Source organism: Bos grunniens, chromosome 2 (genome assembly GCF_055505025.1).
Source record: "Bos grunniens cultivar Pamir isolate PY7600 chromosome 2, Bosgru_T2T1.0, whole genome shotgun sequence".
NCBI classification, from domain to species: domain Eukaryota; kingdom Metazoa; phylum Chordata; class Mammalia; order Artiodactyla; family Bovidae; genus Bos; species Bos grunniens.
Genome location: NC_141166.1, coordinates 21,600,790 through 21,622,660, shown reverse-complemented (window position 1 = coordinate 21,622,660; position 21,871 = coordinate 21,600,790). Strand labels below are relative to the sequence as shown.

The following is a 21,871-nucleotide window of genomic DNA, read 5'->3' as shown; positions in this document are numbered from 1 at the left end:
TGCTTTTTCTTTACTTTTTGACAAACCAGAAGCTGAAAGAAAGGGGCTGAGGCATCTCCTCTAAGGGCCCTAAAAATAATATATGGCGTCTGTATTCAGGGCAACATTCCTTGGGGTTAATAACAGTTGCCTGGAAAGACCAAATGCCCACATTCAGGGTTTTTCTTTCCTTCTTTTGAGAAACTCTTTTTATTCTCTTCGAAAACGCCAGACACAAAATCATACGTTGCTTTTGCATTGTAGAGGATTCAGTGCACACTTAGTTGAAAAGAATGGCATTTCATTTTAATACACAAAGGAACTTGCTTGTTGAAAATGGGCCTTGGGTGTGATGGGAAAGGCTTGTCACAGTCCCTACTGGGTGGTCAGGACCCATCTTTTCATGTTGTTGATATCGTTTATTTTAGGGATGTTCTCTGTATTCATATTGCAGAATTTAGAAAGGAAACTTACACTGGTATGTACTGTAGCATCTCACAGAGAAAGCTCATACCCTGTGCCTGAACTGAATTATATAAGCCGAGTCTCTACACTGCCTTGACAACCTCTAAGGAGGTTCAGCACTGGGACACTCTAACATAGGGTTACTATATCTGTAATGAGGAAGCAGAAGCATTAAAACCTAATATAATTACAGCACCCCATCTAAAAAATTGAACAAAGTTGCCCTCACAAATACAGTGAAAAAAAAAGCAAGTGTGAAAATGACTGGAAACAAGATGTAAAGGAAATTATTCATCTTATAGCAATGCTTACCTCTGGAACCTGGAGAGATCCAAAGCCAGAAATGTGAGGCCACACAACGATTTTCATAAGGTGGAAAGAGATTATAAATGTGTAAGTTAGGACAAAAGTGAAATAGATTGAGAACGCAAATAATAATTTGAGGACAGCATAGACAACAAGCAGAATGACGGCATCTTATTTACATAAAAAGTCCACATTCCTGTTACTGACAAGAACGGCCATGATGAATGAAGTTTTCGTATCTAGAAAGACCTGAAATGAAACCCTCTTGCGCAATATAAGATTCAAGTTGGTTTCTTATGGCAAATATGCTCTAATTTAACGTATGGAAAAATTCTGTCCTTTAAAGGCTTCTGGAAATTCCATATTAATTTGCCAAGTTCTGTAGATTATTCACAGAAAGGAAATACAAGATGAATCATAGTAGTTCTCCATCGTGTTGTTCTGTGGTCCATCAAAAAGCAGTACAATTTTCTTACTATTTGGACTAGAGTGCTAATTTAAGAGATTGCAAAATATTCAGAACTGATCGCACACTGCTGTCGTATTGACTTAGGATCCTGAAAGATATGACTTCTGCCAATCTCAGGTACACATGTGTGCCCTTCCAACTCTTCCTTGGCTTCTTTTGACTTTCTGATGAAAACCTGTTGTCTATAGAGCTGAAAAATCAAATAGCCTTTCATCTTCATAGAAACTAATGTACTTGACAAGAAACATTAAAATAAAATCGCTAGAAAAATTAATGGTAGGGAATTCGGAAACAAGAATTAAATATACAATGTTCACATACAACAATCAAGTCTGTCTTTGGATCTTGTGCGAAGGAACAAGGGTTTATTTATCTTAGAAATAGTATATGTAAAACCAACTCCTAACTTTCAAACTCATTTGTTCTAATTATAGGTAAGCTTTCCAAACCTGAGACTCTGTCATGCAGCTTGAGATAAACGTAATCTTTATAAAAAAGGGCTTGAAAGTGAAAGTGAAAGTGAAGTCGCTCAGTCATGTCCAACTCCTAGCGACCCCATGGACTGCAGCCTACCAGGCCCCTCCGTCCATGGGATTTTCCAGGCAAGAGTACTGTAGTGGGTTGCCATTGGCTTCACTTACTAGAATTTGCTGATAATTTCAGAATAATTACTTTCTGAAAGATGACCCTCATAGTAAATTTTTTTTTTTTTTTTTACTTTACAATATTGTATTGGTTTTGCCATATATCAACATGCATCCACCACGGGTATACATGTATAAATATTTTTTAAAAAACACTCCGTGTCGGTTAGGTGGAGATGATTAGGCATTAGAAGCTTACCCGGAGGACCCAAAGGCCCTCGTCTGCCTGGAGGTCCAGGTAAACCTTTGTCTCCAGGTGGCCCAGGACTTCCAGGTGGCCCCTGCGGCCCCGGGAATCCCATTGGTCCTAAAAGGAACATGAAAAGGAGGGCGCTAGAATGAAGCATTATAAAGACAACAACAGCTTGATGGACTGAATTCAGAGGTTCATGCCAGCAAAATGCAGGGCAAAGTCAGCCTCGGATTGGAGAATAGCTCCCTCTTTCCTCTGGAAGGCTGAGAAGAGTTGCCTCTGTCTAAAGGAAACACAACAATCCAAAGGAAACAAAGGAAAATCGTTCCATGACCAAAACAAAACTAAGTGAGGATGAAAACCCAGTAACCCTGAACTTTCTCTGGAGACAGTCAAAGGACTGCCACAGAAAGGGAAACTTAGGAAAGATGCTCCACTATCTGGGAACACCCACCCTGACCCTGAGATTCTACCCTTCTCTTTCCCACTCTCTCAAGTTCAGCCAGACCAGCCACTCAGTGCCTCCTACACACTGTTCCTTCTCTCCTCCTCAACCAGGAAGTCCTCCACATTCTGTAGGTGCAGATCACATCAAGGAGGCCCTCCCTGGAATCCCAACCCAAGTCCAGTTGCTTTGCAATAAGCACTCAGAGAAGCGTGCCTCGCCACCCAAAGCATGTCTCTCATTTAGTACTGATCTTGTTGTTCAGTTGCTTGGTCGTGTCAGACTCTGCGACCCCATGGACTGCAGCACGCCAGGCTTCCCTGTCCATCACCATCTCCCAGAGCTTGCTCAAACTCATGTCCATTGAGTTAGTGATGCCATCCAACCATCTTGTCCTCTGTCGTCCCCTTCTCCTCCTGCCTTCAATCCTTCCCAGCATCAGGGTCTTTTCCAGTGAGTCAATTCTTTGCATCAAGTGGCCGAAGTACTGGAGCTTCAGCTTTAGCATCAGCCCTTCCAATAAATAGTCAGGGCTGATTTCCTTTAGGATTGACTGGTTTGATCTCCCTGCAGTCCAGGGGACTCTCAAGAGTCTTCTCTAGCATCAAAATTCGAAACAATCAATTCTTCAGTGCTCAGACTTTTTTTGGAGTAGGAAATGGCAACCCACTCCTGTATTTCTTAAATGCCTGGAAAATTCCATGGATAGAGGAGTCTGGAGGGCCATAGTCCATGGGGTCGCAAAGAGTCAGACACGACTGAGTGACTAACACTTCAGCCTTCTTTATGGTCCAACTCAGTTAATATAGATGGATACTTTAATGTATCTTCCCTTATGAAACCATATATTTAACTTAATTAGTGGGTACTCCTTTTGAATTTGTTCACTACTATATTTCTGTGGATTCCTAATAATAATTTATGGAACAGATCAAATATTTCCCACTGGGTAAGTCTAAAAAAGGTAAGCTGAAGAAATTCCCTCATCCTTTTAACAGTTAAACACTCTTTGGCCCTAGGCTCACTGGAATGGGACTTAAGAAGCATGATTAGAGGGTCTACCAATATTTCCAGCTCTTGGTATATCCTTTTGTAGCTTGCTATTATTTATATGTCTTGCTATTTCCCTAATCCTTCCAGTATATCTCCAGGTGAAAGCTAATTCTCTAGGGAAGCCACTGGGGAGGAGGATTGACTTATTAGGCAGAGGAACAAAGCTGTATAGCCAGTCCCTTCCTCCTCTCTCTTGGTGACTTGAATGCTAGGTATATCTGTCCAATCCGGGAGTTTAATAATTAGAAGCCAAAATGCCTGCAGATATAAGCCACAATTTCTAAAATTGATTTACCGCTAATAAAGGTGAATAGGACTGCTGAGTACTGTTGTAGAGGTTATGCACGGCACCATTTCAGGGATGCAATTTCTGTTCTAGTAATAGCAGCCTCATGGTGATTCTGACCTTCCCTCTGCTCTAATCGTTTACTTATTTCACATTTGTTTTAGAAATCAGACAGAGTGCTAGTTACTGGGCTCCTGCAAAGTTCAATATTTGCATCTCGGTATCAAGTTTCCTTATTTATGACATAAGAGAGGTAAAATGGACAATCTTTATTGGTCTTTTCTCAACAAAATGTCCTATGAACCTTATAATTGTCTAAAATTGTTACAGCCAAAACCTAAGGTCCCCAGATATTCAGTTCAGTTGCTCAGCCGTGCCCAACTCTTTGCTACCCCATGGATTGTAGCACTCCAGGCCTCCCTGTCTATCACCAACTCCCGAAGTTTGCTCAAACTCATGTCCTCAAATTGGCGATGCCATCCAACCATCTCATCCTCTGTCATCCCCTTCTCCTCCTGCCCTCAATCTTTCCCAGCATCAGGGTCTTTTCTAATGAGTCAGTTCTTCGCATCAGGTGGCCAAAGTATTGCAGTTTCAGCTTCAACATCAGTCCTTCCAATGAATATTCAGGACTGATTTCCTTCAGGATTGAATGGTTTGATCTCCTTGCAGTCCAAGGGACTCTCAAGAGTCTTCTCCAACAGCACAGTTCAAAAGCATCAATTCTTTGGTGGTCAACTTTGTTTATGGTCCAACTCTCACATCCATGACTACTGGAAAAACAATAGCTTTGACTAGATGGAGCTTTGTTGGCAAAATAATGTTTCTGCTTTTTAATATGCTATCTAGGGTGGTCATAGCTTTTCTCCCAAGGAGCAAGTGTCTTAATTTCATGGCTGCAGTCACCATCTGCAGTGATTTTGGAGCCCAAAAAAATAAAGTCTCTCACTGTTTTCATTGTTTCCCCATCTATTTGCCATGAAGTGATGGGACCAGATGCCATGATCTTTATTTTCTGAATGTTGAGCTTTAAGCCAACTTTTTCACTCTCCTCTTTCACTTTCATCAAGAGGCTTTTTAGTTCCTCTTCACTTTCTGCCATAAGGGTGGTGTCATCTGCATATCTGAGGTTATTGATATTTCTTCTGGCAATCTTGATTCTAGCTTGTGCTTCATCCAGCCCAGCATTTTGCATGATGTACTCTGCAAAAAAGTTAAATAAGCAGGGTGACAATATTCAAGCTTGACATATTCCTTTCCCTATCTGGAACCAGTCTGTTGTTCCATGTCCAGTTCTAACTGTTGCTTCTTGACCTATATACAGGTTTCTCAGGAGGCAGGTAAGAATTTAAGAATTTTCCACAGTTTGTTGTGATCCACACGTCAAAGGCTTTGGCGTGGTTGATAAAGCAGAAGTAGATGTTTTTCTGGAACTCTTGCTTTCTTGATGATCCAATGGATGTTGGCAATTTGATCTCTGGTTCCTCTGCCTTTTCTAAATCCAGCTTGAACATCTGGAAGTTCACAGTTCATGTACTGTTGAAGCCTGGCTTGGAGAATTTTGAGCATTACTTTGCCAGCGTGTGTGATGAGTGCAATTGTGCGGTAGTTTGAACATTCTTTGGCATTGCCTTTCTTTGGGATTGGAATGAAAACTGACCTTGTCCAGTCCTGTGGCCACTGCTGAGTTTTCCAAATGTGCTGGCATATTGAGTTCAGCACTTTCACAGCATCATCTTTTAGTATTTGAAATAGCTCAGCTGGGATCTTATCACTTCCACTAGCTTTGTTCACAGTGATGCTTCCTAAGGCCCACTTGACTTCGCATTCCCCAAATACTAGCAGTTAAGTAAAACTTAATTAAAATAAATATTTTAGTCTTAAATAGTGGGAGAATTCAGTAGTGGAGACATTTTTGTGAATATAAAAAGGCAAAGTCAGCAGTCTAAAACTGAACTGTCCAATACAGAAGCCACTAACGTGGCTATTAAACAGTTGAAATTGGCAAGGCCGAACTGCGTTATGCTATAAGTTTAAAATACACACCATATTTCACCATCAAAGAGGAGCATCTTATTTGGGAAAGAAACGAGGTTTGTACAACCAGCCCTAATTATCCCTTTGATAAATTATATTTGTTTTATGTTAAAATGTAATAATATTTGAGTATATTATGTCAAACTAGGAAAATCTGTTTCTTTTTACTTTCTAAAATGTGGCTATTACATCTTTTAATTACATATGTAGCTTGCATTAAATTTCTATTGTATAGTTCTTGTCTAGAAGATTATCAAGCATGTCATTAGGGACTAAAGATGAACTTGTGTTTCTTCTTCTTACTTGTCCAACTGTCACCCTCATTTTAGGATTCTGGGCAAGTTAGGACATTTCGGAAAAGTAGTCATTATTGCCATAGGAAAGGAAAATCACCTCACAGTGGTGCACACCCCAGACCTGCAAGCCAGATAGGGAAGGTCATCTAGTACTACTTAAAAGAACTATTTGCATTCATACCTTTCTGGCCATGTTTTCCATCACATCCTGGGAAGCCCTTGTGTCCTGGAGGGCCTGGTGGGCCCGGGAGACCTGGAGGCCCTGGCAGACCACAGTCTCCTGGTTCTCCTTTCAGAAGGTCGACACTCCCAGGCGGTCCTGGAGGCCCGGGTACTCCTGACCACACGAGTAGGCAAAAAGATTCTTTCAGTCAAAAACAAATGTGCATGCTGGCTGCCTAAGAGCTTCTTAAGGAAAGGAATTTAATCGTTTACAAGCAACGGATGCAAGGAATTAGAATAAGAAGGTCAATAGTATCAGAGGTGAAGCAGTATGTCTCTTGAAGCCCAAGTTGAGAAATGTAAATAGTCTGTTAGTAACTATTAGGACAAAATGAGCTATGCAAAACCTTCCTTCCCTTCAGAGCCATTCCTTTTGGAAGCATCAGTTTGTGACCTTTCTTTGCATTGCCTTCCCGTTGCTTTCATGTGATAGATGGATGGATGGATAGATAGATAATAGATGGATGGGTAAATGGATGGATGGGTAAATGGATGGATGGATAAATGAATGGGTGGATGGATAGCTGGATACATGGATGGATAGATGAATGGATGGGTGGATAAATGGATGGATGGGTAAATGGATGGATGGATGGGTAGATGGACAAATGGGTGGATAGATAGATGGATACATGGATGTATGGATAGATGAATAGTTGGATGGATGGTAAACGGATGAATGGATAGATGGATGGGTGGGTGGACAGAGAGACAATAGATTTTTAAGAAAGTCTGACTAGGCTCCTTGGTGGTCCAATGGTTAAGAATCTACCTGTCAGTGCAGGGGACATGGGTTTGATCCCTGGTGAGGGAAGATCCCACATGTCTGTACACCACAGCCAAGCCCATGTGTCACAACTAGTGAAGCCCACACACCCTAGAACCGTGCTCTGCAACAAGAGTAGCCCCTGCTCACCGCTACTAGAGAAAGCTCATGCAGCAGCAAAGACGCAGTGCAACCAAGAATAAATAAACCAAAAAAAACAGAGAGAGAGAGAGAGAGAGAAAATCTGGCTGATGAAAAAGGAATATCCACTCAATTAAATTTAAAATCCTATTTGAAAACCATTGTCTACACATGGTATTTGAGCCCAAGTTCTATTCCTACTTCTAACCTTAGCATATTTTGGGGCATTTCAGTTTTTCATACTGTAAAGCAAAATTACATATTTTTAATCCCACCCTCACTAAAACCTAAAGATTTAAAGGCTTCTGTCTCTCTGGAAGAGTTCTATGAGCTTGTAGGAATATGATTGCCTACATTTGGCAGAAGGCTGCACTGAACCACACTCTTGTTCCAACTCCCCAGTCAGCTCTGGTTCAATCTTACTTTGTTAAATATTGACTAGCTAGAGTTCATCCCAGTGAAGTGATAACAGGAACAAAACGTACTGTGAGCAGCACATGAAGAGACTCTGTGTGTAGGTGTGTGTGTGTGTGTGTGAGAGAGAGAGAGAGAGAGAGAGGCAGGGGTCCTGTTATCTCTGGGCTGAAAGAAGTGCTTTATGTGCTGATACTGAGACCAACAGGGATGACGAGACTGCCTCCTGCTGTTCCCTTCTGCACCCTCAAGCTCAGCATCAAGCCAGCGATGGGAAAGACTTGCTCTGTGTCAGAGGTGGTCTGATGGAGTTGAAATAGAAGACTGAGGGGTCTGAATGCTGGTCCTGGGTACGCTCCCCACTGCCCACCCTCCCCCTTTTCCATCTGCCAAGTTGATGGGGCTGCTAACGTGCTTCTACTTGACCATCCTCTCCGCTCCTCCATCCCAACAGAGCTGGCAAGTGTCTAAGGAAAGCAGCACCACCACCCTTTGCCTGACTGTCCCATACCTCTTGGACCGTCGGCGCCAGGAGGCCCCTGATCTCCAGGCAGACCCGGGTCTGGAATGTCACCCTTAAGAGCTTTTCCTGGGGCACCTGGAGGACCAGGCGGTCCAGCTCTCCCTGAAGAGGAACGTGTTCAGCTGTTAGTCTCACGACATCTGGGAGGTTTGGATTCAGTTATCGAGGGAAGGGCAGAGCATGCTGCTTTCTTACCTGGGGGTCCTGGGGGACCCAGGGGACCTCTTTCTCCAAAAAGTCCCGGAGGAGAAATTCCTGGGTTCCCGGGGTCTCCTGTCTCCCCTTTAGGGCCGGGCATTCCCACTGGACCTGGGGGGCCCATTTCATGCGAACCTTAATGAGGAAAACAGCATTAGCACTGCATCTTCTCTTGGTGTGTCCCTGGCATGGGGGCTGGAAAGGAACTGCTTCCCAATAGGCACAGGACAGGAAAGGAGCGCATTCTGCTGAGACCGACATTGTCCACAAGAGCGATCCAAATGGCTGCAGTCTTCCGGGGGTCACTGTCCCCTCTCTTATACCCATCACACCTGTCCAGCGTAGCTCTGATTTATTTTTATAACTGTTTCCCAGATTTAAAAACACAACCGATTAGTGACAATACCAACCCTTCAACCTCTACAATGGTTAAGAGTGAAACGAATGAGATGGAACAGTAAGTGATTGTGAATAAACTGGCTTGACATTTAAGATGGACACTGGAAAATAAACAGAACCGTCATGCAGTTTCACGTTGAAAAGGCAGAACTGCACTGGTTTCTTGGAGAGGGCACACATTTTACCAGACAATTTGGAAGAGCCAATAAAAATCCTAAGTGACCTAAATGACGTCTTGATCTTCCAAACCGTATAAACGTATATACGTATAAACGTATAAACGTATATATATATAAACCCATTTATATATATAAATCCCCAACCACAGATCCAAACCCAGCCGCACAACAATTCGGTCCTTTTCTCACTGTCTCACACATATGCAAGTCTCATTCCAGCTACCTCGTCTGATTGCAAGCTCTTTTTCTGAGAAATGAATGCAACCAACGTTAATTCTATTCAAATAACAGAACAAGCTAAGATGTTGATGATTAGCCTATTTGTGGCATCAAAAATAACAGCAATTTGTTCAGGTAATTTGTGTTCACAGCAGGCCACTGAAGGATGCTGAAGTACTAATTAGACCCACGTGGTTGTACTTGGCATGACAACACATAAAACAATACTCCAGTATCCTGACTATTTACTTGTTATTCATAACATTTTGAAACCTAGCTCCACCTAAGTGATTATGCAGAATATTTTTAATAGGTAGTCACAAGCAGTATCAACAATAGGCACCGTTAACCCACCATTCCTGCTTAAATTGGGCTTTCTCAAATGCCTGTTTGATAAGTCATCATCAAAACTAGAAACAGTTCCAACACGGTGAATTGAAGCTAAACCAGTGTCTCAGTTTCGCACCCGTATCTTGTGAAGGGAGGAAACATGAGTGGACTCTCATGGTTCATTAATGGCTGTTCAGCCTCTTGCAAAGGTTCTCTCTTACCTGAAGCGCCTTTGCTGCCTTTCTGACCCTTCAAACCATGCAGGCCGTTCAGGCCGGGCGACCCAGAGGGACCTGAAACACACCACACGTCTGTGACCCACAGGGGAAGACCGTCCATTCACATTCTCTGACTGTACTTCGCACGCACGGTCCAGGGGAAGGTTAACTGACGGGGACCCACAAATTCTTTAGGTGGGAACCATGAGACCTCACCATCTAAACATCACTAGGAAGGCAGAATCCACACCAGTGGTCATCGCTAAACACGGTCATGTGATGGATGTTTTCTGTTAACATAGACTGCTTAATATATACCTTTATATATTATATATTTAAATATTCTTTCCCATTATGGCAGACTTCTCTGGTGGCTCAGACGATAAAGCATCTGTCTACCATGTGGGAGACCTGGGTTCAATCCCTGGGTCGGGAAGTTCCCTGGAGAAGGAAATGGCAACCCACTCCAGTACTCTTGCCTGGAAAATTCCATGGACCATGGACGGAGGAGCCTGGTGTCCATGCGGTCGCAAAGAGTCGGACACGACTGAGTGACTTCACTTTCTTTCTTTCCCATTATGGTTTATTATAGTGAAAGTGAAAGTATTAGTGGCTCAGTCATGTCCGACTCTTTGCGACCCCATGGACTATATAGCCTGCCAGGCTCCTCTGTCCATGGAATTCTGCAGGCAAGAATACTGGAGTGGGTAGCCATTCCCTTCTCCAGGGGATCTTTCTGGCCCAGGGATCAAACCACGGTCTCTTGTACTGCAGGCAGATTCGTTACCATTAGAGCCATCAGGGAAGTATATATATATAGTAAATTTTTTCCCATTATTCTTTATCATAGGATATTTAGTATAGCTCTCTGTGCTATAGAGTAGGACCTTGTTGTTTGTCCATTCTATATATAACATCTTGCATCTGCTAACCCAACCTCCCACTCCATCCTTAACTTGGCATATATCCTAACACATAACTTTATTTTTTCATAATGTGTTTTTTTTTAATGTGGACCATTTTTAAAGTCTTTATTGAATTTGTTACAATATTTCTTGTGTGTTATGTTTTTGGCTGCGAGGGATGTGGGATCTTAGCTCTCCGACTGGGGCCTGGACTTGCACCCACTGCAATGGATGGTGAGGTCTTAACCACTGGACTGCCAGGGAACGAAGGCTCCCTTTCTTGGGTTTTAGCACAGTTCTGTTAGTTTCTGACCATATCATGAATCTCTCTTTCTCTCTTTCTAGACAGATACAGTCTAGAATTACTGAATCTTGGCATAGGAAATGACCTCCAACTTTACAACAAAAAAGCCATTCTAGATAAGGAAGAGATTGGGTGGGAGTAAACCCCTGCTTCCCTCCTCCCATGCCCACAATCTTCCCTCTCCACCACAGTCTGCATATTTGAATTTCATCACAATCTACCTGGATAAATGTAGTAAGACAGCAAGGGCAGGTCTGAGGCACGCTGAGGAATGCATGTCCTGCTGATGTTTTGAGCACCGTGCCATTCAGAGAGAAGAGGCCCGCAGCTCAAACGTGGCTGCCGCCATTTCTCTGCCACCAATTCTGTCAAAGAGAACCTCTCTGATGCCTCTTTACAGAAACAAATTTATTTCATGATGATCACTGAGAACTCCATTCTCTGTAACTGGATAGATCTCACTGATGCCTGCATCTCCTTCCAGAACTTTCTGTCAGATGTCAGTAAGGAGCCATCTACTAATCTGATGCGTGCACTCGGTCGCTCAGTTGTGTCTAACTCTTTGCAACCCCGTGAACTGGAGCCTGACAGGCTCCTCTGCCTGTGGAATTTTCAGGCAAGAATACTGGAGTGGGTTCCCATTTCTACTCCAGGGGATCTTCTCAACCCAGGGATCCAGCCTGGGTCTCTTGTGTCTCCTGCATTGGCAGGTGGATTCTTTACCTAGCACCACTTCAGTTCAGTTCAGTTCAGTCGCTCAGTCATGTCTGACTCTTTGCGACCCCATGAATCGCAGCACGCCAGGCCTCCCTGTCCATCACCAACTCCCGGAGTTCACTCAGACTGACGTCCATCGAGTCAGTGATGCCACCCAGTCATCTCATCCTCTGTTGTCCCCTTCTCCTCCTGCCCCTGATCCCTCCCAGCATCAGAGTCTTTTCCAATGAGTCAACTCTTCGCATGAGGTGGCCAAAGTACTGGAGTTTCAGCTTCAGCATCATTCCTTCCAAAGAAATCCCGGGGCTGATCTCCTTCAGAATGGACTGGTTGGATCTCCTTGCAGTCCAAGGGACTCTCAAGAGTCTTCTCCAACACCACAGTTCAAAAGCATCAATTCTTCGGCCCTCAGCCTTCTTCACAGTCCAACTCTCACATCCATACATGACCACAGGAAAAACCATAGCCTTGACTAGACGAACCTTTGTTGGCAAAGTAATGTCTCTGCTTTTGAATATGCTATCTAGATTGGTCATAACTTTCCTTCCAAGGAGTAAGCGTCTTTTAATTTCATGGCTGCAGTCACCATCTGTAGTGATTTTGGAGCCCCCAAAAATAAAGTCTGACACTGTTTCCACTGTTTCCCCATCTATTTCCCATGAAGTGGTGGGACTGGATGCCATGATCTTCGTTTTCTGAGTGTTGAGCTTTAAGCCAACTTTTTCACTCTCCACTTTGACTTTCATCAAGAGGTTTTTTAGTTCCTCTTCACTTTCTGCCATAAGGGTGGTGTCATCTGCATATCTGAGGTTATTGATATTTCTCCTGGCAATCTTGATTCCAGCTTGTGTTTCTTCCAGTCCAGCGTTTCTCATGATGTACTCTGCATATAAGTTAAATAAACAGGGTGACAATATACAGCCTTGACGAACTCCTTTTCCTATTTGGAACCAGTCTGTTGTTCCATGTCCAGTTCTAACTGTTGCTTCCTGACCTGCATACACATTTCTCAAGAGGCAGATCAGGTGGTCTGGTATTCCCATCTCTTTCAAAATTTTCCACAGTTTATTGTGATCCACACAGTCAAGGGCTTTGGCATAGTCAACAAAGCAGAAATAAATGTTTTTCTGGAACTCTCTTGCTTTTTCCATGATCCAGCGGATGTTGGCAATTTGATCTCTGGTTCCTCTGCCTTTTCTAAAACCAGCTTGAGCATCAGGAAGTTCACGGTTCACATATTGCTGAAGCCTGGCTTGGAGAATTTTGAGCATTACTTTACTAGCGTGTGAGATGAGTGCAATTGTGCGGTAGTTTGAGCATTCTTTGGCATTGCCTTTCTTTGGGATTGGAATGAAAACTGGCCTTTTCCAGTCCTGTGGCCACTGCTGAGTTTTCCAAATGTGCTGGCATATTGAGTGCAGCACTTTCACAGCATCATCTTTCAGGATTTGGAATAGCTCAACTGGAATTCCATCACCTCCACCAGCTTTGTTCGTAATGATGCTTTCTAAGGCCCACTTGACTTCACATTCCAGGATGTCTGGCTCTAGGTCAGTGTATGTGTTATATGACATAAATATATAGATTTGTAGGAAGGAAGTAAAGGGAAGCAGGGACAGAGGGAGGGAACAGACAGGTTACTAATCTGTACAGAACATCCCTGGCTGCTGAGTCTTCTGCCCAGAGCTCCACACACATCCCACTGATGGATGTGGGAGAAGAATCTTCTCAGCCCCTGGCCAAGCCTGGTAACCTTCCCACCACATTAGTGGATTTCCCATCCAGAAGCTGTTCTTTCTCACCTAAGGCTAAAAGCCCCTCAGAGCACAGTCAGGCATTCATTCAGTTTAGGTCATAGCCCTTAAAATTGTGATAATCGCACCTTTGCTTATGACCTACACAGAGAAGTGCCCTCACCAACTCCCATGACACTTACAGAGCACCCTCTAGGCCCTTCGGCCCAACCTATCCCACTCTGTATAGCAGTCCTGTCTGTGGTGACTGGTTGGCTTTGGGTAAATTAATTGAGTGCAAGATCAGATCTTATTATTCCTTCTATTCCTGCACTTAGCATATATCCTGACACACAGTAGGTGCTCAATAAATGTTTGTTGAGTGAGTGAGTGAATGAATGAGGAAATGACCAAGTCTAGAACAAGGAGGGTGAGGGACTGAACAGGGGGAGTTGTTGTTTATTGCTAAGTCATGTCCAACTCTTTGTGACCCTATGAACTGCAGCATGCCAGGCTTCCCCGTCCTTGACTATCTCCCAGAGTTTGCTTTAACTGATGCCCATTAGGTTGATGATACAATCCAACCATCTCATCCTCTGCTGTCCCCATTCTCCTCCTGCCCTCAATCTTTCCCAGCATTGGGGTCTTTTCCAGTAAGTCAACTCTTCCCATCAGATGGCCAAAGTATTGGAACTTCGTCTTCAACATCAGTCCTTCTAATGAATATTCAGGGTTGATTTCCTTTAGGATTGACTGGTTTGACCTCCTTGCAGTCCAAGAGACTCTCAAGAGTCTTCTCCAGCAATTCAAAAGGATCTGTTCTTTGGCACTCAGCCTTTTTGATAGTCCAACTCTCACATCCATACATGACTACTGAAAAAACCACAGCTTTGACTATTCGGACCTTTGTTAGCAAAGTGATGTCTCTGCTTTTTAATATGCTGTCTAGGTTTGTCAGAGTTTTTCTTCCAAGGAGCAAGTGTCTTTTAATTTCACAGCTGCAGTCACCGTCCACAGTAATTTTAGAGCCCACAAATCTATCACTGTTTCCACTTTTTCCCCTTCTATTCGCCATGAAGTGATGGGACTGGATGCCATGATCTTAGTTTTTTGAATGTCGTGTTTTAAGATAGCTTTTTCATTCTCTTTTTTTACCTTCATCAAGAGGCTCTTTAGTTCCTGTTTGCTTTCTGTCATTAAAGTAGTATCATCTGCATATCTAAGGCTGTTGATATTTCTCCTAGCGAACTTGATTCCAGCCCAGCATTTCACATGATGTGCTCTGCATATAAGTGAAATAATCAATATACAGCACTGACATATTCCTTTCCCAATTTGGAACCAGTCCATTGTTCCATGTCTTGACCTGCATACAGTTTTCTCAGGAGACAGGTGAGGTGGTCTGGTATTCCCATCCCTTTAAGAATTTTCCAGTTTGTTGTGATCCACACAGTCAAAGGCTTTAATGTAGACAATGAAACAGAAGCAGATGTTTTTCTGGAATTCCCTTGTTTTCTCTATGATCTAGCAAATGTTGTCCCTTTGATCTCTGGTTCCTCTGCCCTTTCTAAGTCGAGCCTGTACATCTGGAATTTCTCAGATCACATGACTGAAGCCCAGCGTGAAGGATTTTGAGCATTACCTTACTAGTATGCAAAATGAGCGCAATTGTACAGTAGTTGGAACATTGTTTGGCACTGCACACAATTTGGCATTCCAGATTTCTTTGGAATTGGAATGAAAACTAACCTTTTCCAGTGTTGTGGACACTGCTGAGTTTTCTAAATTTGCTGACATATTGAGTGCAGCACTTTGACAGCATCATCTTTTAGGATTGTAATCAAGGAGGGTGAGGGATTGAACGGGGTGAGAGAAAGCTATAAAAAAGAGTGAACTCCAATCTCTGTTTGCATGTAACATTTTTCATTGATAGATTTATAGGATGAGTCAGATTGGGGGAAGTTAATGTTATCCACTTGTATATAAATAATTCAAGCACTCATTATTATTTCTTCATTAAGGTAAGTCCTCTGTAGACTTCTTATTGGAAGATGGAACAGTTCGTTGGTTCCACTTTATTTTTTATCAATACTGCAAACAGTTATTCTATTTTAAAATCTAAACATTACATTGGTACAAATGAGCCATATTCTCTCAGAACCAGAAAGGGGGGAGTGCACCCCCATTTTCCCCAAAGCTCTTATTTCCTAACCACTTTTATCAGGTCTAGCTGAGCTTATTTTTCAATTCCCTTTTCTACTTATGAGCAAATGTTTCAAGTTTGCACCAAAAGAACACACAGACCTTCTTCATCTGCCAAATCTGGATATTTATTGCCATCTATCTGAAACGATAATACATTTTTTGAGACTACTCTGCTATTTCAATGTGTTTTGATCTCCAGCTTAAGCCACTGAGATTGATGGCTTGGGGACTTGGCTGGGGGTGGAATGTCTCAACTCCTGCCAACTCTCTATTGTCACATCAACACGTCCAAATCCTGCTCTGTCACAGTTTCAGCCTCTCGCCATTGTTGAACTGGCCGACCCTTATCTGACCCAATGTTATCTTTCTAAATTGAATGCAGCTACATCTGGGTAGGGTTTTAAGGGCAATTTTTCCTTTTTTTACTGAAAGCTTTTTATCCATCCCATCTCTAAATCAGAAAGTTGTTCATGCATAAAATACATACAGGGCAGATGAGAGGCAATTAGGCTCACAAAACACAGTCCTCGGTAATGAGGCTTTTTTTAATTCACCTCTCTGGTCATCCTCCGGCTTAACAACCATCATTTAAGGCTGCATATCGCTGCACACACAGGCGAGGGCGTTCTCTGGTCGGAGAATCTGATCTCATCTCCCAACTGTAAGCACAGTTAAAGCTTCCATCTCTGTGAGCCAGCAGACTCGTGACTGGATGCCCACTCGGAGATTTTCTTCTGTTGTCAAACTGAAAATGCTTCCCTATCCCCAGGAACCTTTCACAGTTTATGCCATTAATAGGGTGACCAACTTGCCCTTGCCCGCTGGTGCCTTGCCTAGATCTAGCACGTGAATCCTGTGTTCTGAGCACCTGCCCTGGCCAAGACAAGGCGGGACAGCTGGTCACCCTAACTTGAAAGCTGCTGGGAAAGAGACCTTTGTTTGAGCCTCTAGGTAATAGATGAACAAAGTGGAAAACTTAGCAAAACAGATTCTGAAATCTCCTTTAATTCAGAAAATACATGAGTGCCTACTTAGGCAATGCACAAGAGCCTAAGATAGGGCCCCCTAACCTTGGAGCTTCAGACCCCAAATGTGCTTGGTGACAGGCACTGAGGAGACACGGGACTGAGAAAGAAACCATCCCTGACTCGACAGAACAATCAGGCAGTTGCCTCAAGAGTGGTAAATGCTGCGGGGCAGGGTCAAGGAGGGGGCGCTAGTTGTAAAAAGGGAGGATGTTTCTGATTTTCACAGCTGTGAGGTGCCGGCCTGTCTGTGCTGATAAAAGACATCTCTAGGTGCTTTGTTCTTATGAAACAGTTTACTTGCCATCAACCAAAATAACCCAGCCCACATTCTTCACATGCTCTCATGCCAAAGCTTATTATTTTAGGCTTCTATTATCACAGTCTCCTATGGGGCTTCCCAGGTGGCTCCGTGGTAAAGAATCTGCCTACAATGCCACAGATGCAGGCTGGATCCCTAGGTCAGGAAGATCCCCTAGAGAAGGAAATGGCAACACATTCCAATATTCTTGCCTGGGAAATCCCATGGACAGAAGAGCCTGGTGGGCTACAGTCCATGGGATGGCAAAGAGTTGGACACAACTTAACAACTAAACAACAGCAATGATGAATGCCTATCTAGGAATTGAGCATATATAGGTACTGGAAGTCTGAGCACCAAGCTATTTTTACCTATGTTGAAGTGAAAGTTTAAATCTGATGGAATATAAGCAGGACTCAGAATCCATATGGCCTGTTCTAGTAGAGCAAACAACTTGGAGTTAGCAGCTGGTTTGTTCAAACAAGATAATCAGTCCCCTTGACTTATTTAGAACATACTTCAAATATTTAGTTTCTCAGTTCAAAGCATTTCTGCCAGAGTGTGTTTCATTTTTCTATCAGCATGATAAATGACAGCAATGGATTTATATTGTAGACGTTTTCATTCCTAAGAATGTATTTCACTGTTTTGTGGATTTTAAAAAAAAAGACTGGTTGTTCACTGGGCTGTTTGCAGGGAAACAGTGTCCCCGCGTGGCCAGGAAACATCACTGCAGCGTCCATCTGTACACTGTGGTGTACATTTGGCTCAATTCACTCATTTCCTCACTCCTCCTCTTAGCAAACTTGTTTCATAGCACCGAATTATGATGTCATTGGAGATAATTTTGTTATTTGATCAAACTCACTAGCTATCAAGTTTTTGAATAACCTATCATACTGAAATGGACTGGAATGGGTGAATTTAACTCAGATGACCATTATATCTACCACTGCAGGCAGGAATACCTTAGAAGAAATGGAGTAGCCATCATGGTCAACAAAAGAGTCCGAAATGCAGTACTTGGATGCAATCTCAAAAACGACAGAATGATCTCTGTTCATTTCCAAGGCAAACCATTCAATATCACAGTAATCCAAGTCTATGCCCCAACCAGTAACACTGAAGAAGTTGAACGGTTCTATGAAGACCTACAAGACCTTTTAGAACTAACACCCCCCAAAAAAGTCCCTTTCATTATAGGGTACTGGAATGCAAAAGTAGGAAGTCAAGAAACACCTGGAGTAACAGGCAAATTTGGCCTTGGAATATGGAATGAAGCTGGGCAAAGACTAATAGAGTTTTGCCAAGAAAATGCACTGATCATAACAAACACCCTCTTCCAACAACACAAGAGAAGACTCTACACATGGACATCACCAGATGATCAACACTGAAATCAGACTGATTATATTCTTTGCAGCCAAAGATGGAGAAGCCCTATACAGTCAGCAAAAACAAGACCAGGAGCTGACTGTGGCTCAGATCATGAACTCCTTATTGCCAAATTTAGACTTAAATTGAAGAAAGTAGGGAAAACCATTCAGGTATGACCTAAATCAAATCCCTTATGATTATACAGTGGAAGTGAGAAATAGATTTAAGGGCCTAGATCTGATAGATAGAGTGCCTGATGAACTATGGACTGAGGTTCATGACATGGTACAGGAGACAGGGATCAAGACCATCCGCATGGAAAAGAAATGCAAAAAAGCAAAATGGCTGTCTGAGGCCTTACAAATAGCTGTGAAAAGAAGAGAAGTGAAAAGCAAAGGAGAAAAGGAAAGATATAAACATCTGAATGCAGAGTTCCAAAGAATAGCAAGAAGAGATAAGAAAGCCTTCTTCAGCGATCAATGCAAAGGAATAGAGGAAAACAACAGAATGGGAAAGACTAGGGATCTCTTCAAGAAAATCAGAGATACCAAAGGAACATTTCATGCAAAGATGAGCTCGATAAAGGACAGAAATGGTATGGACCTAACAGAAGCAGAAGATATTAAGAAGAGGTGGCAAGAATACACAGAAGAACTATACAAAAAAGATCTTCATGACCAAGATAATCATGATGGTGTGATCACTCACCTAGAGCCAGACATTCTGGAACGTGAAGTCAAGTGGGCCTTAGAAAGCATCACTACGAACAAAGCTAGTGGAGGTGATGGAATTCCAGTGGAGCTATTTCAAATCCTGGAAGATGATGCTGTGAAAGTGCTGCACTCAATATGCCAGCACATTTGGAAAACTCAGCAGTGGCCACAAGACTGGAAAAGGTCAGTTTTCATTCCAATCCCAAAGAAAGGCAATGCCAAAGAATGCTCAAACTACCACACAATTGCACTCATCTCACACACTGGTAAAGTAATGCTCAAAATTCCCCAAGCCAGGCTTCAGCAATATGTGAACCGTGAACTTCCAGATGTTCAAGCTGGTTTTAGAAAAGGCAGAGGAACCAGAGATCAAGTTGCCAACATCCACTGGATCATCGAGAAAGCAAGAGAGTTCCAGAAAAACATCTATTTCTGCTTTATTGACTATGCCAAAGCCTTTGACTGTGTGGATCACACAGATCACAATAAACTGTGGAAAATTCTGAAAGAGATGGGAATACCAGACCACCTGATTTGCCTCTTGAGAAACCTATATGCAGGTCAGGAAGCAACAGTTAGAACTGGACATGGAACAACAGACTGGTTCCAAATAGGAAAAGGAGTTCGTCAAGGCTGTATATTGTCACCCTGCTTATTCAACTTCTATGCAGAGTACATCATGAGAAACGCTGGGCTGGAAGAAGCACAAGCTGGAATCAAGATTGCCAGGAGAAATATCAATAACCTCAGATATGCAGATGATACCACCTTTATGGCAGAAAGTGAAGAGGAACTAAAAAGCCTCTTGAAAGTGAAAGTAGAGAGTGAAAAAGTTGGCTTAAAGCTCAACATTCAGAAAACGAAGATCATGGCATCTGGTCCCATCACTTCATGGGAAACAGATGGGGAAACAGTGGAAATAGTGTCAGCCTTTATTTTTGGGGGCTCCAAAATCACTGCAGATGGTAACTGTAGCCATGAAATTAAAAGACGCTTACTCCTTGGAAGGAAAGTTATGACCAACCTAGATAGCATATTGAAAAGCAGAGACATTACTTTGCCAACAAAGGTCCGTCTAGTCAAGGCTATGGTTTTTCCAGTGGTCATGTATGGATGTGAGAGTTGGACTGTGAAGAAAGCTGAGCACCGAAGAATTGATGCTTTTGAACTGTGGTGTTGGAGAAGACTCTTGAGAGTCCCTTGGACTGCAAGGAGATCCAACCAGTCCATTCTGAAGGAGATCAGCCCTGGGATTTCTTTGGAAGGAATGATGCTAAAGCTGATACTCCAGTACTTTGGCCACCTCATGCGAAGAGTTGACTCATTGGAAAAGACTCTGACGCTGGGAGGGATCGGGGGCAGGAGAAGGGGACGACAGAGGATGAGATGGCTGGATGGCATCACTGACTCGATGGACGTGAGTCTGAGTGAATTCCAGGAGTTGGTGATGGACAGGGAGGCCTGGCGTGCTGCGATTTATGGGGTCACAAAGAGTCGGACACGACTGAGCGACTGAACTGAACTGAACTGAATCATACTGAAGCTATGTGGTAAGTGCAAATGAATTCAAGGAAAGGAAGAATCAACAATCACAACATGAGCCTTGTCATTTTAGTCAAGCTGAGTGTATAAAATGGCACCAGGGCTTCCCTGGTGGCTCAGATGGTAAAGAATCTGCCTGCAATGCAGTCTACCTGGGTTTGATCCCTGGGTCGGGAAGATCTCCTGGAGAAGGGAATGGCAACCCACTCCAGTATTCTGGCCTGGAGAAATCCGTGGACAGAGGAGCCTGGTGAGCTACAGTCTACGGAGTTGCAAAGAGTCAGACACTACTTAGCAACTGACATTTTCGATTTTCAGGACACTTGAAAATCCTTGCCATTTTACTATAGTAGGAGGGTAGGAAGAAGTGGAGATTCCATAGAAGTAAAACAATGGAAACATTTTCTTCTGGTTCTTTACCAACTTAGTCTTTTAAACACTCAAAAAGGCATCAGAGAATACCCCAACAGAGTTGTAGGGTTTGTCAGTGACAGGAAACAGTCACAGTAATCAGAGAAACTCTTAAAATAACAAAATTATTTTGCTTGGAATCCTAAATTTACCACCAGTCACTGCATTTCACATTACTAAAAAGGCCATTGAAGAGGAAGAAGAACAGTGCAAAGATATCTTATCTCCGTACTGGTGATGTGAGCTTGCCCTGGTCTAGTTATTTGGCTGCATAGAAATACATAAGTGTATACCAGATCTTCAAAATAAACAACTTCCCTCTATCTATCTGACAAATGAAGAGGTGAGAGTGTAGAAAAATATTACTTAGATTTTCAAAACAATAAACTCAGTGAGCCCAAAAGAAGGGATTTCCAGTTCTTCTAGGAGGAAGTACTCTTTATTTTACCAAAATTTACTGTACTTATGAGACAACTAAGGATTTCTCAGGTGCTACTGGTAAAGAACCTGCCTACCAAAGCAGGAGACCCAAGTTCCATCCCTGGGTCGGGAAGATCCCCTGGAGGAGGGTAGGGAAACCCACTCCAGTGTTCTTGCCTGGAGAGTCCCATGGACAGAGGAGCCTGGTGGGCTACAGTCTATGGGGTCGCAAAGAGACATAACTGAAGTGCCTAAGCACACACGCACACATATAAGCCAACAAACAGAAGTGGAAAGAAAAGGGAGGAAAGAGATAGAGGGGTCTTGGTTACAGAGATCTACCAAGTAAGGCTTGACCCTTCAACTGTTGACGGAGGTGAAGACAGACTCGCAACTTCATAGCTACTCATTCAGTTGTTCATTCTTCCACTTCTCC

General features: G+C 42.9%; 2 protein-coding genes across 15 annotated transcripts in view; one reads left to right on the top strand and one right to left on the bottom strand.

Moving 5' to 3' along the window:
- Nucleotides 1-21,871, bottom strand: part of COL4A4 (collagen type IV alpha 4 chain) — a 171,397-nt gene that overhangs the window by 35,301 nt on the left and 114,225 nt on the right. For 8 of the 14 annotated variants that reach the window (XM_086337753.1, XM_086337794.1, XM_086337805.1 and 5 more), the window contains 6 exons: nt 9,786-9,857; nt 8,435-8,572; nt 8,228-8,341; nt 6,355-6,510; nt 2,063-2,170; nt 757-765 (listed from right to left, as the gene is read on the bottom strand). In XM_086337753.1, coding sequence (XP_086193879.1) covers nt 757-765; nt 2,063-2,170; nt 6,355-6,510; nt 8,228-8,341; nt 8,435-8,572; nt 9,786-9,857 — 597 coding nt within the window. The remainder of the gene's footprint in view (nt 1-756; nt 766-2,062; nt 2,171-6,354; nt 6,511-8,227; nt 8,342-8,434; nt 8,573-9,785; nt 9,858-21,871) is intronic. The other 6 variants (XM_086337764.1, XM_086337816.1, XM_086337838.1 and 3 more) reach the window with 1 other exon arrangement.
- RHBDD1 (rhomboid domain containing 1) overlaps nt 1-21,871 on the top strand; it is a 210,058-nt gene that overhangs the window by 159,282 nt on the left and 28,905 nt on the right. The window lies entirely within an intron of this gene.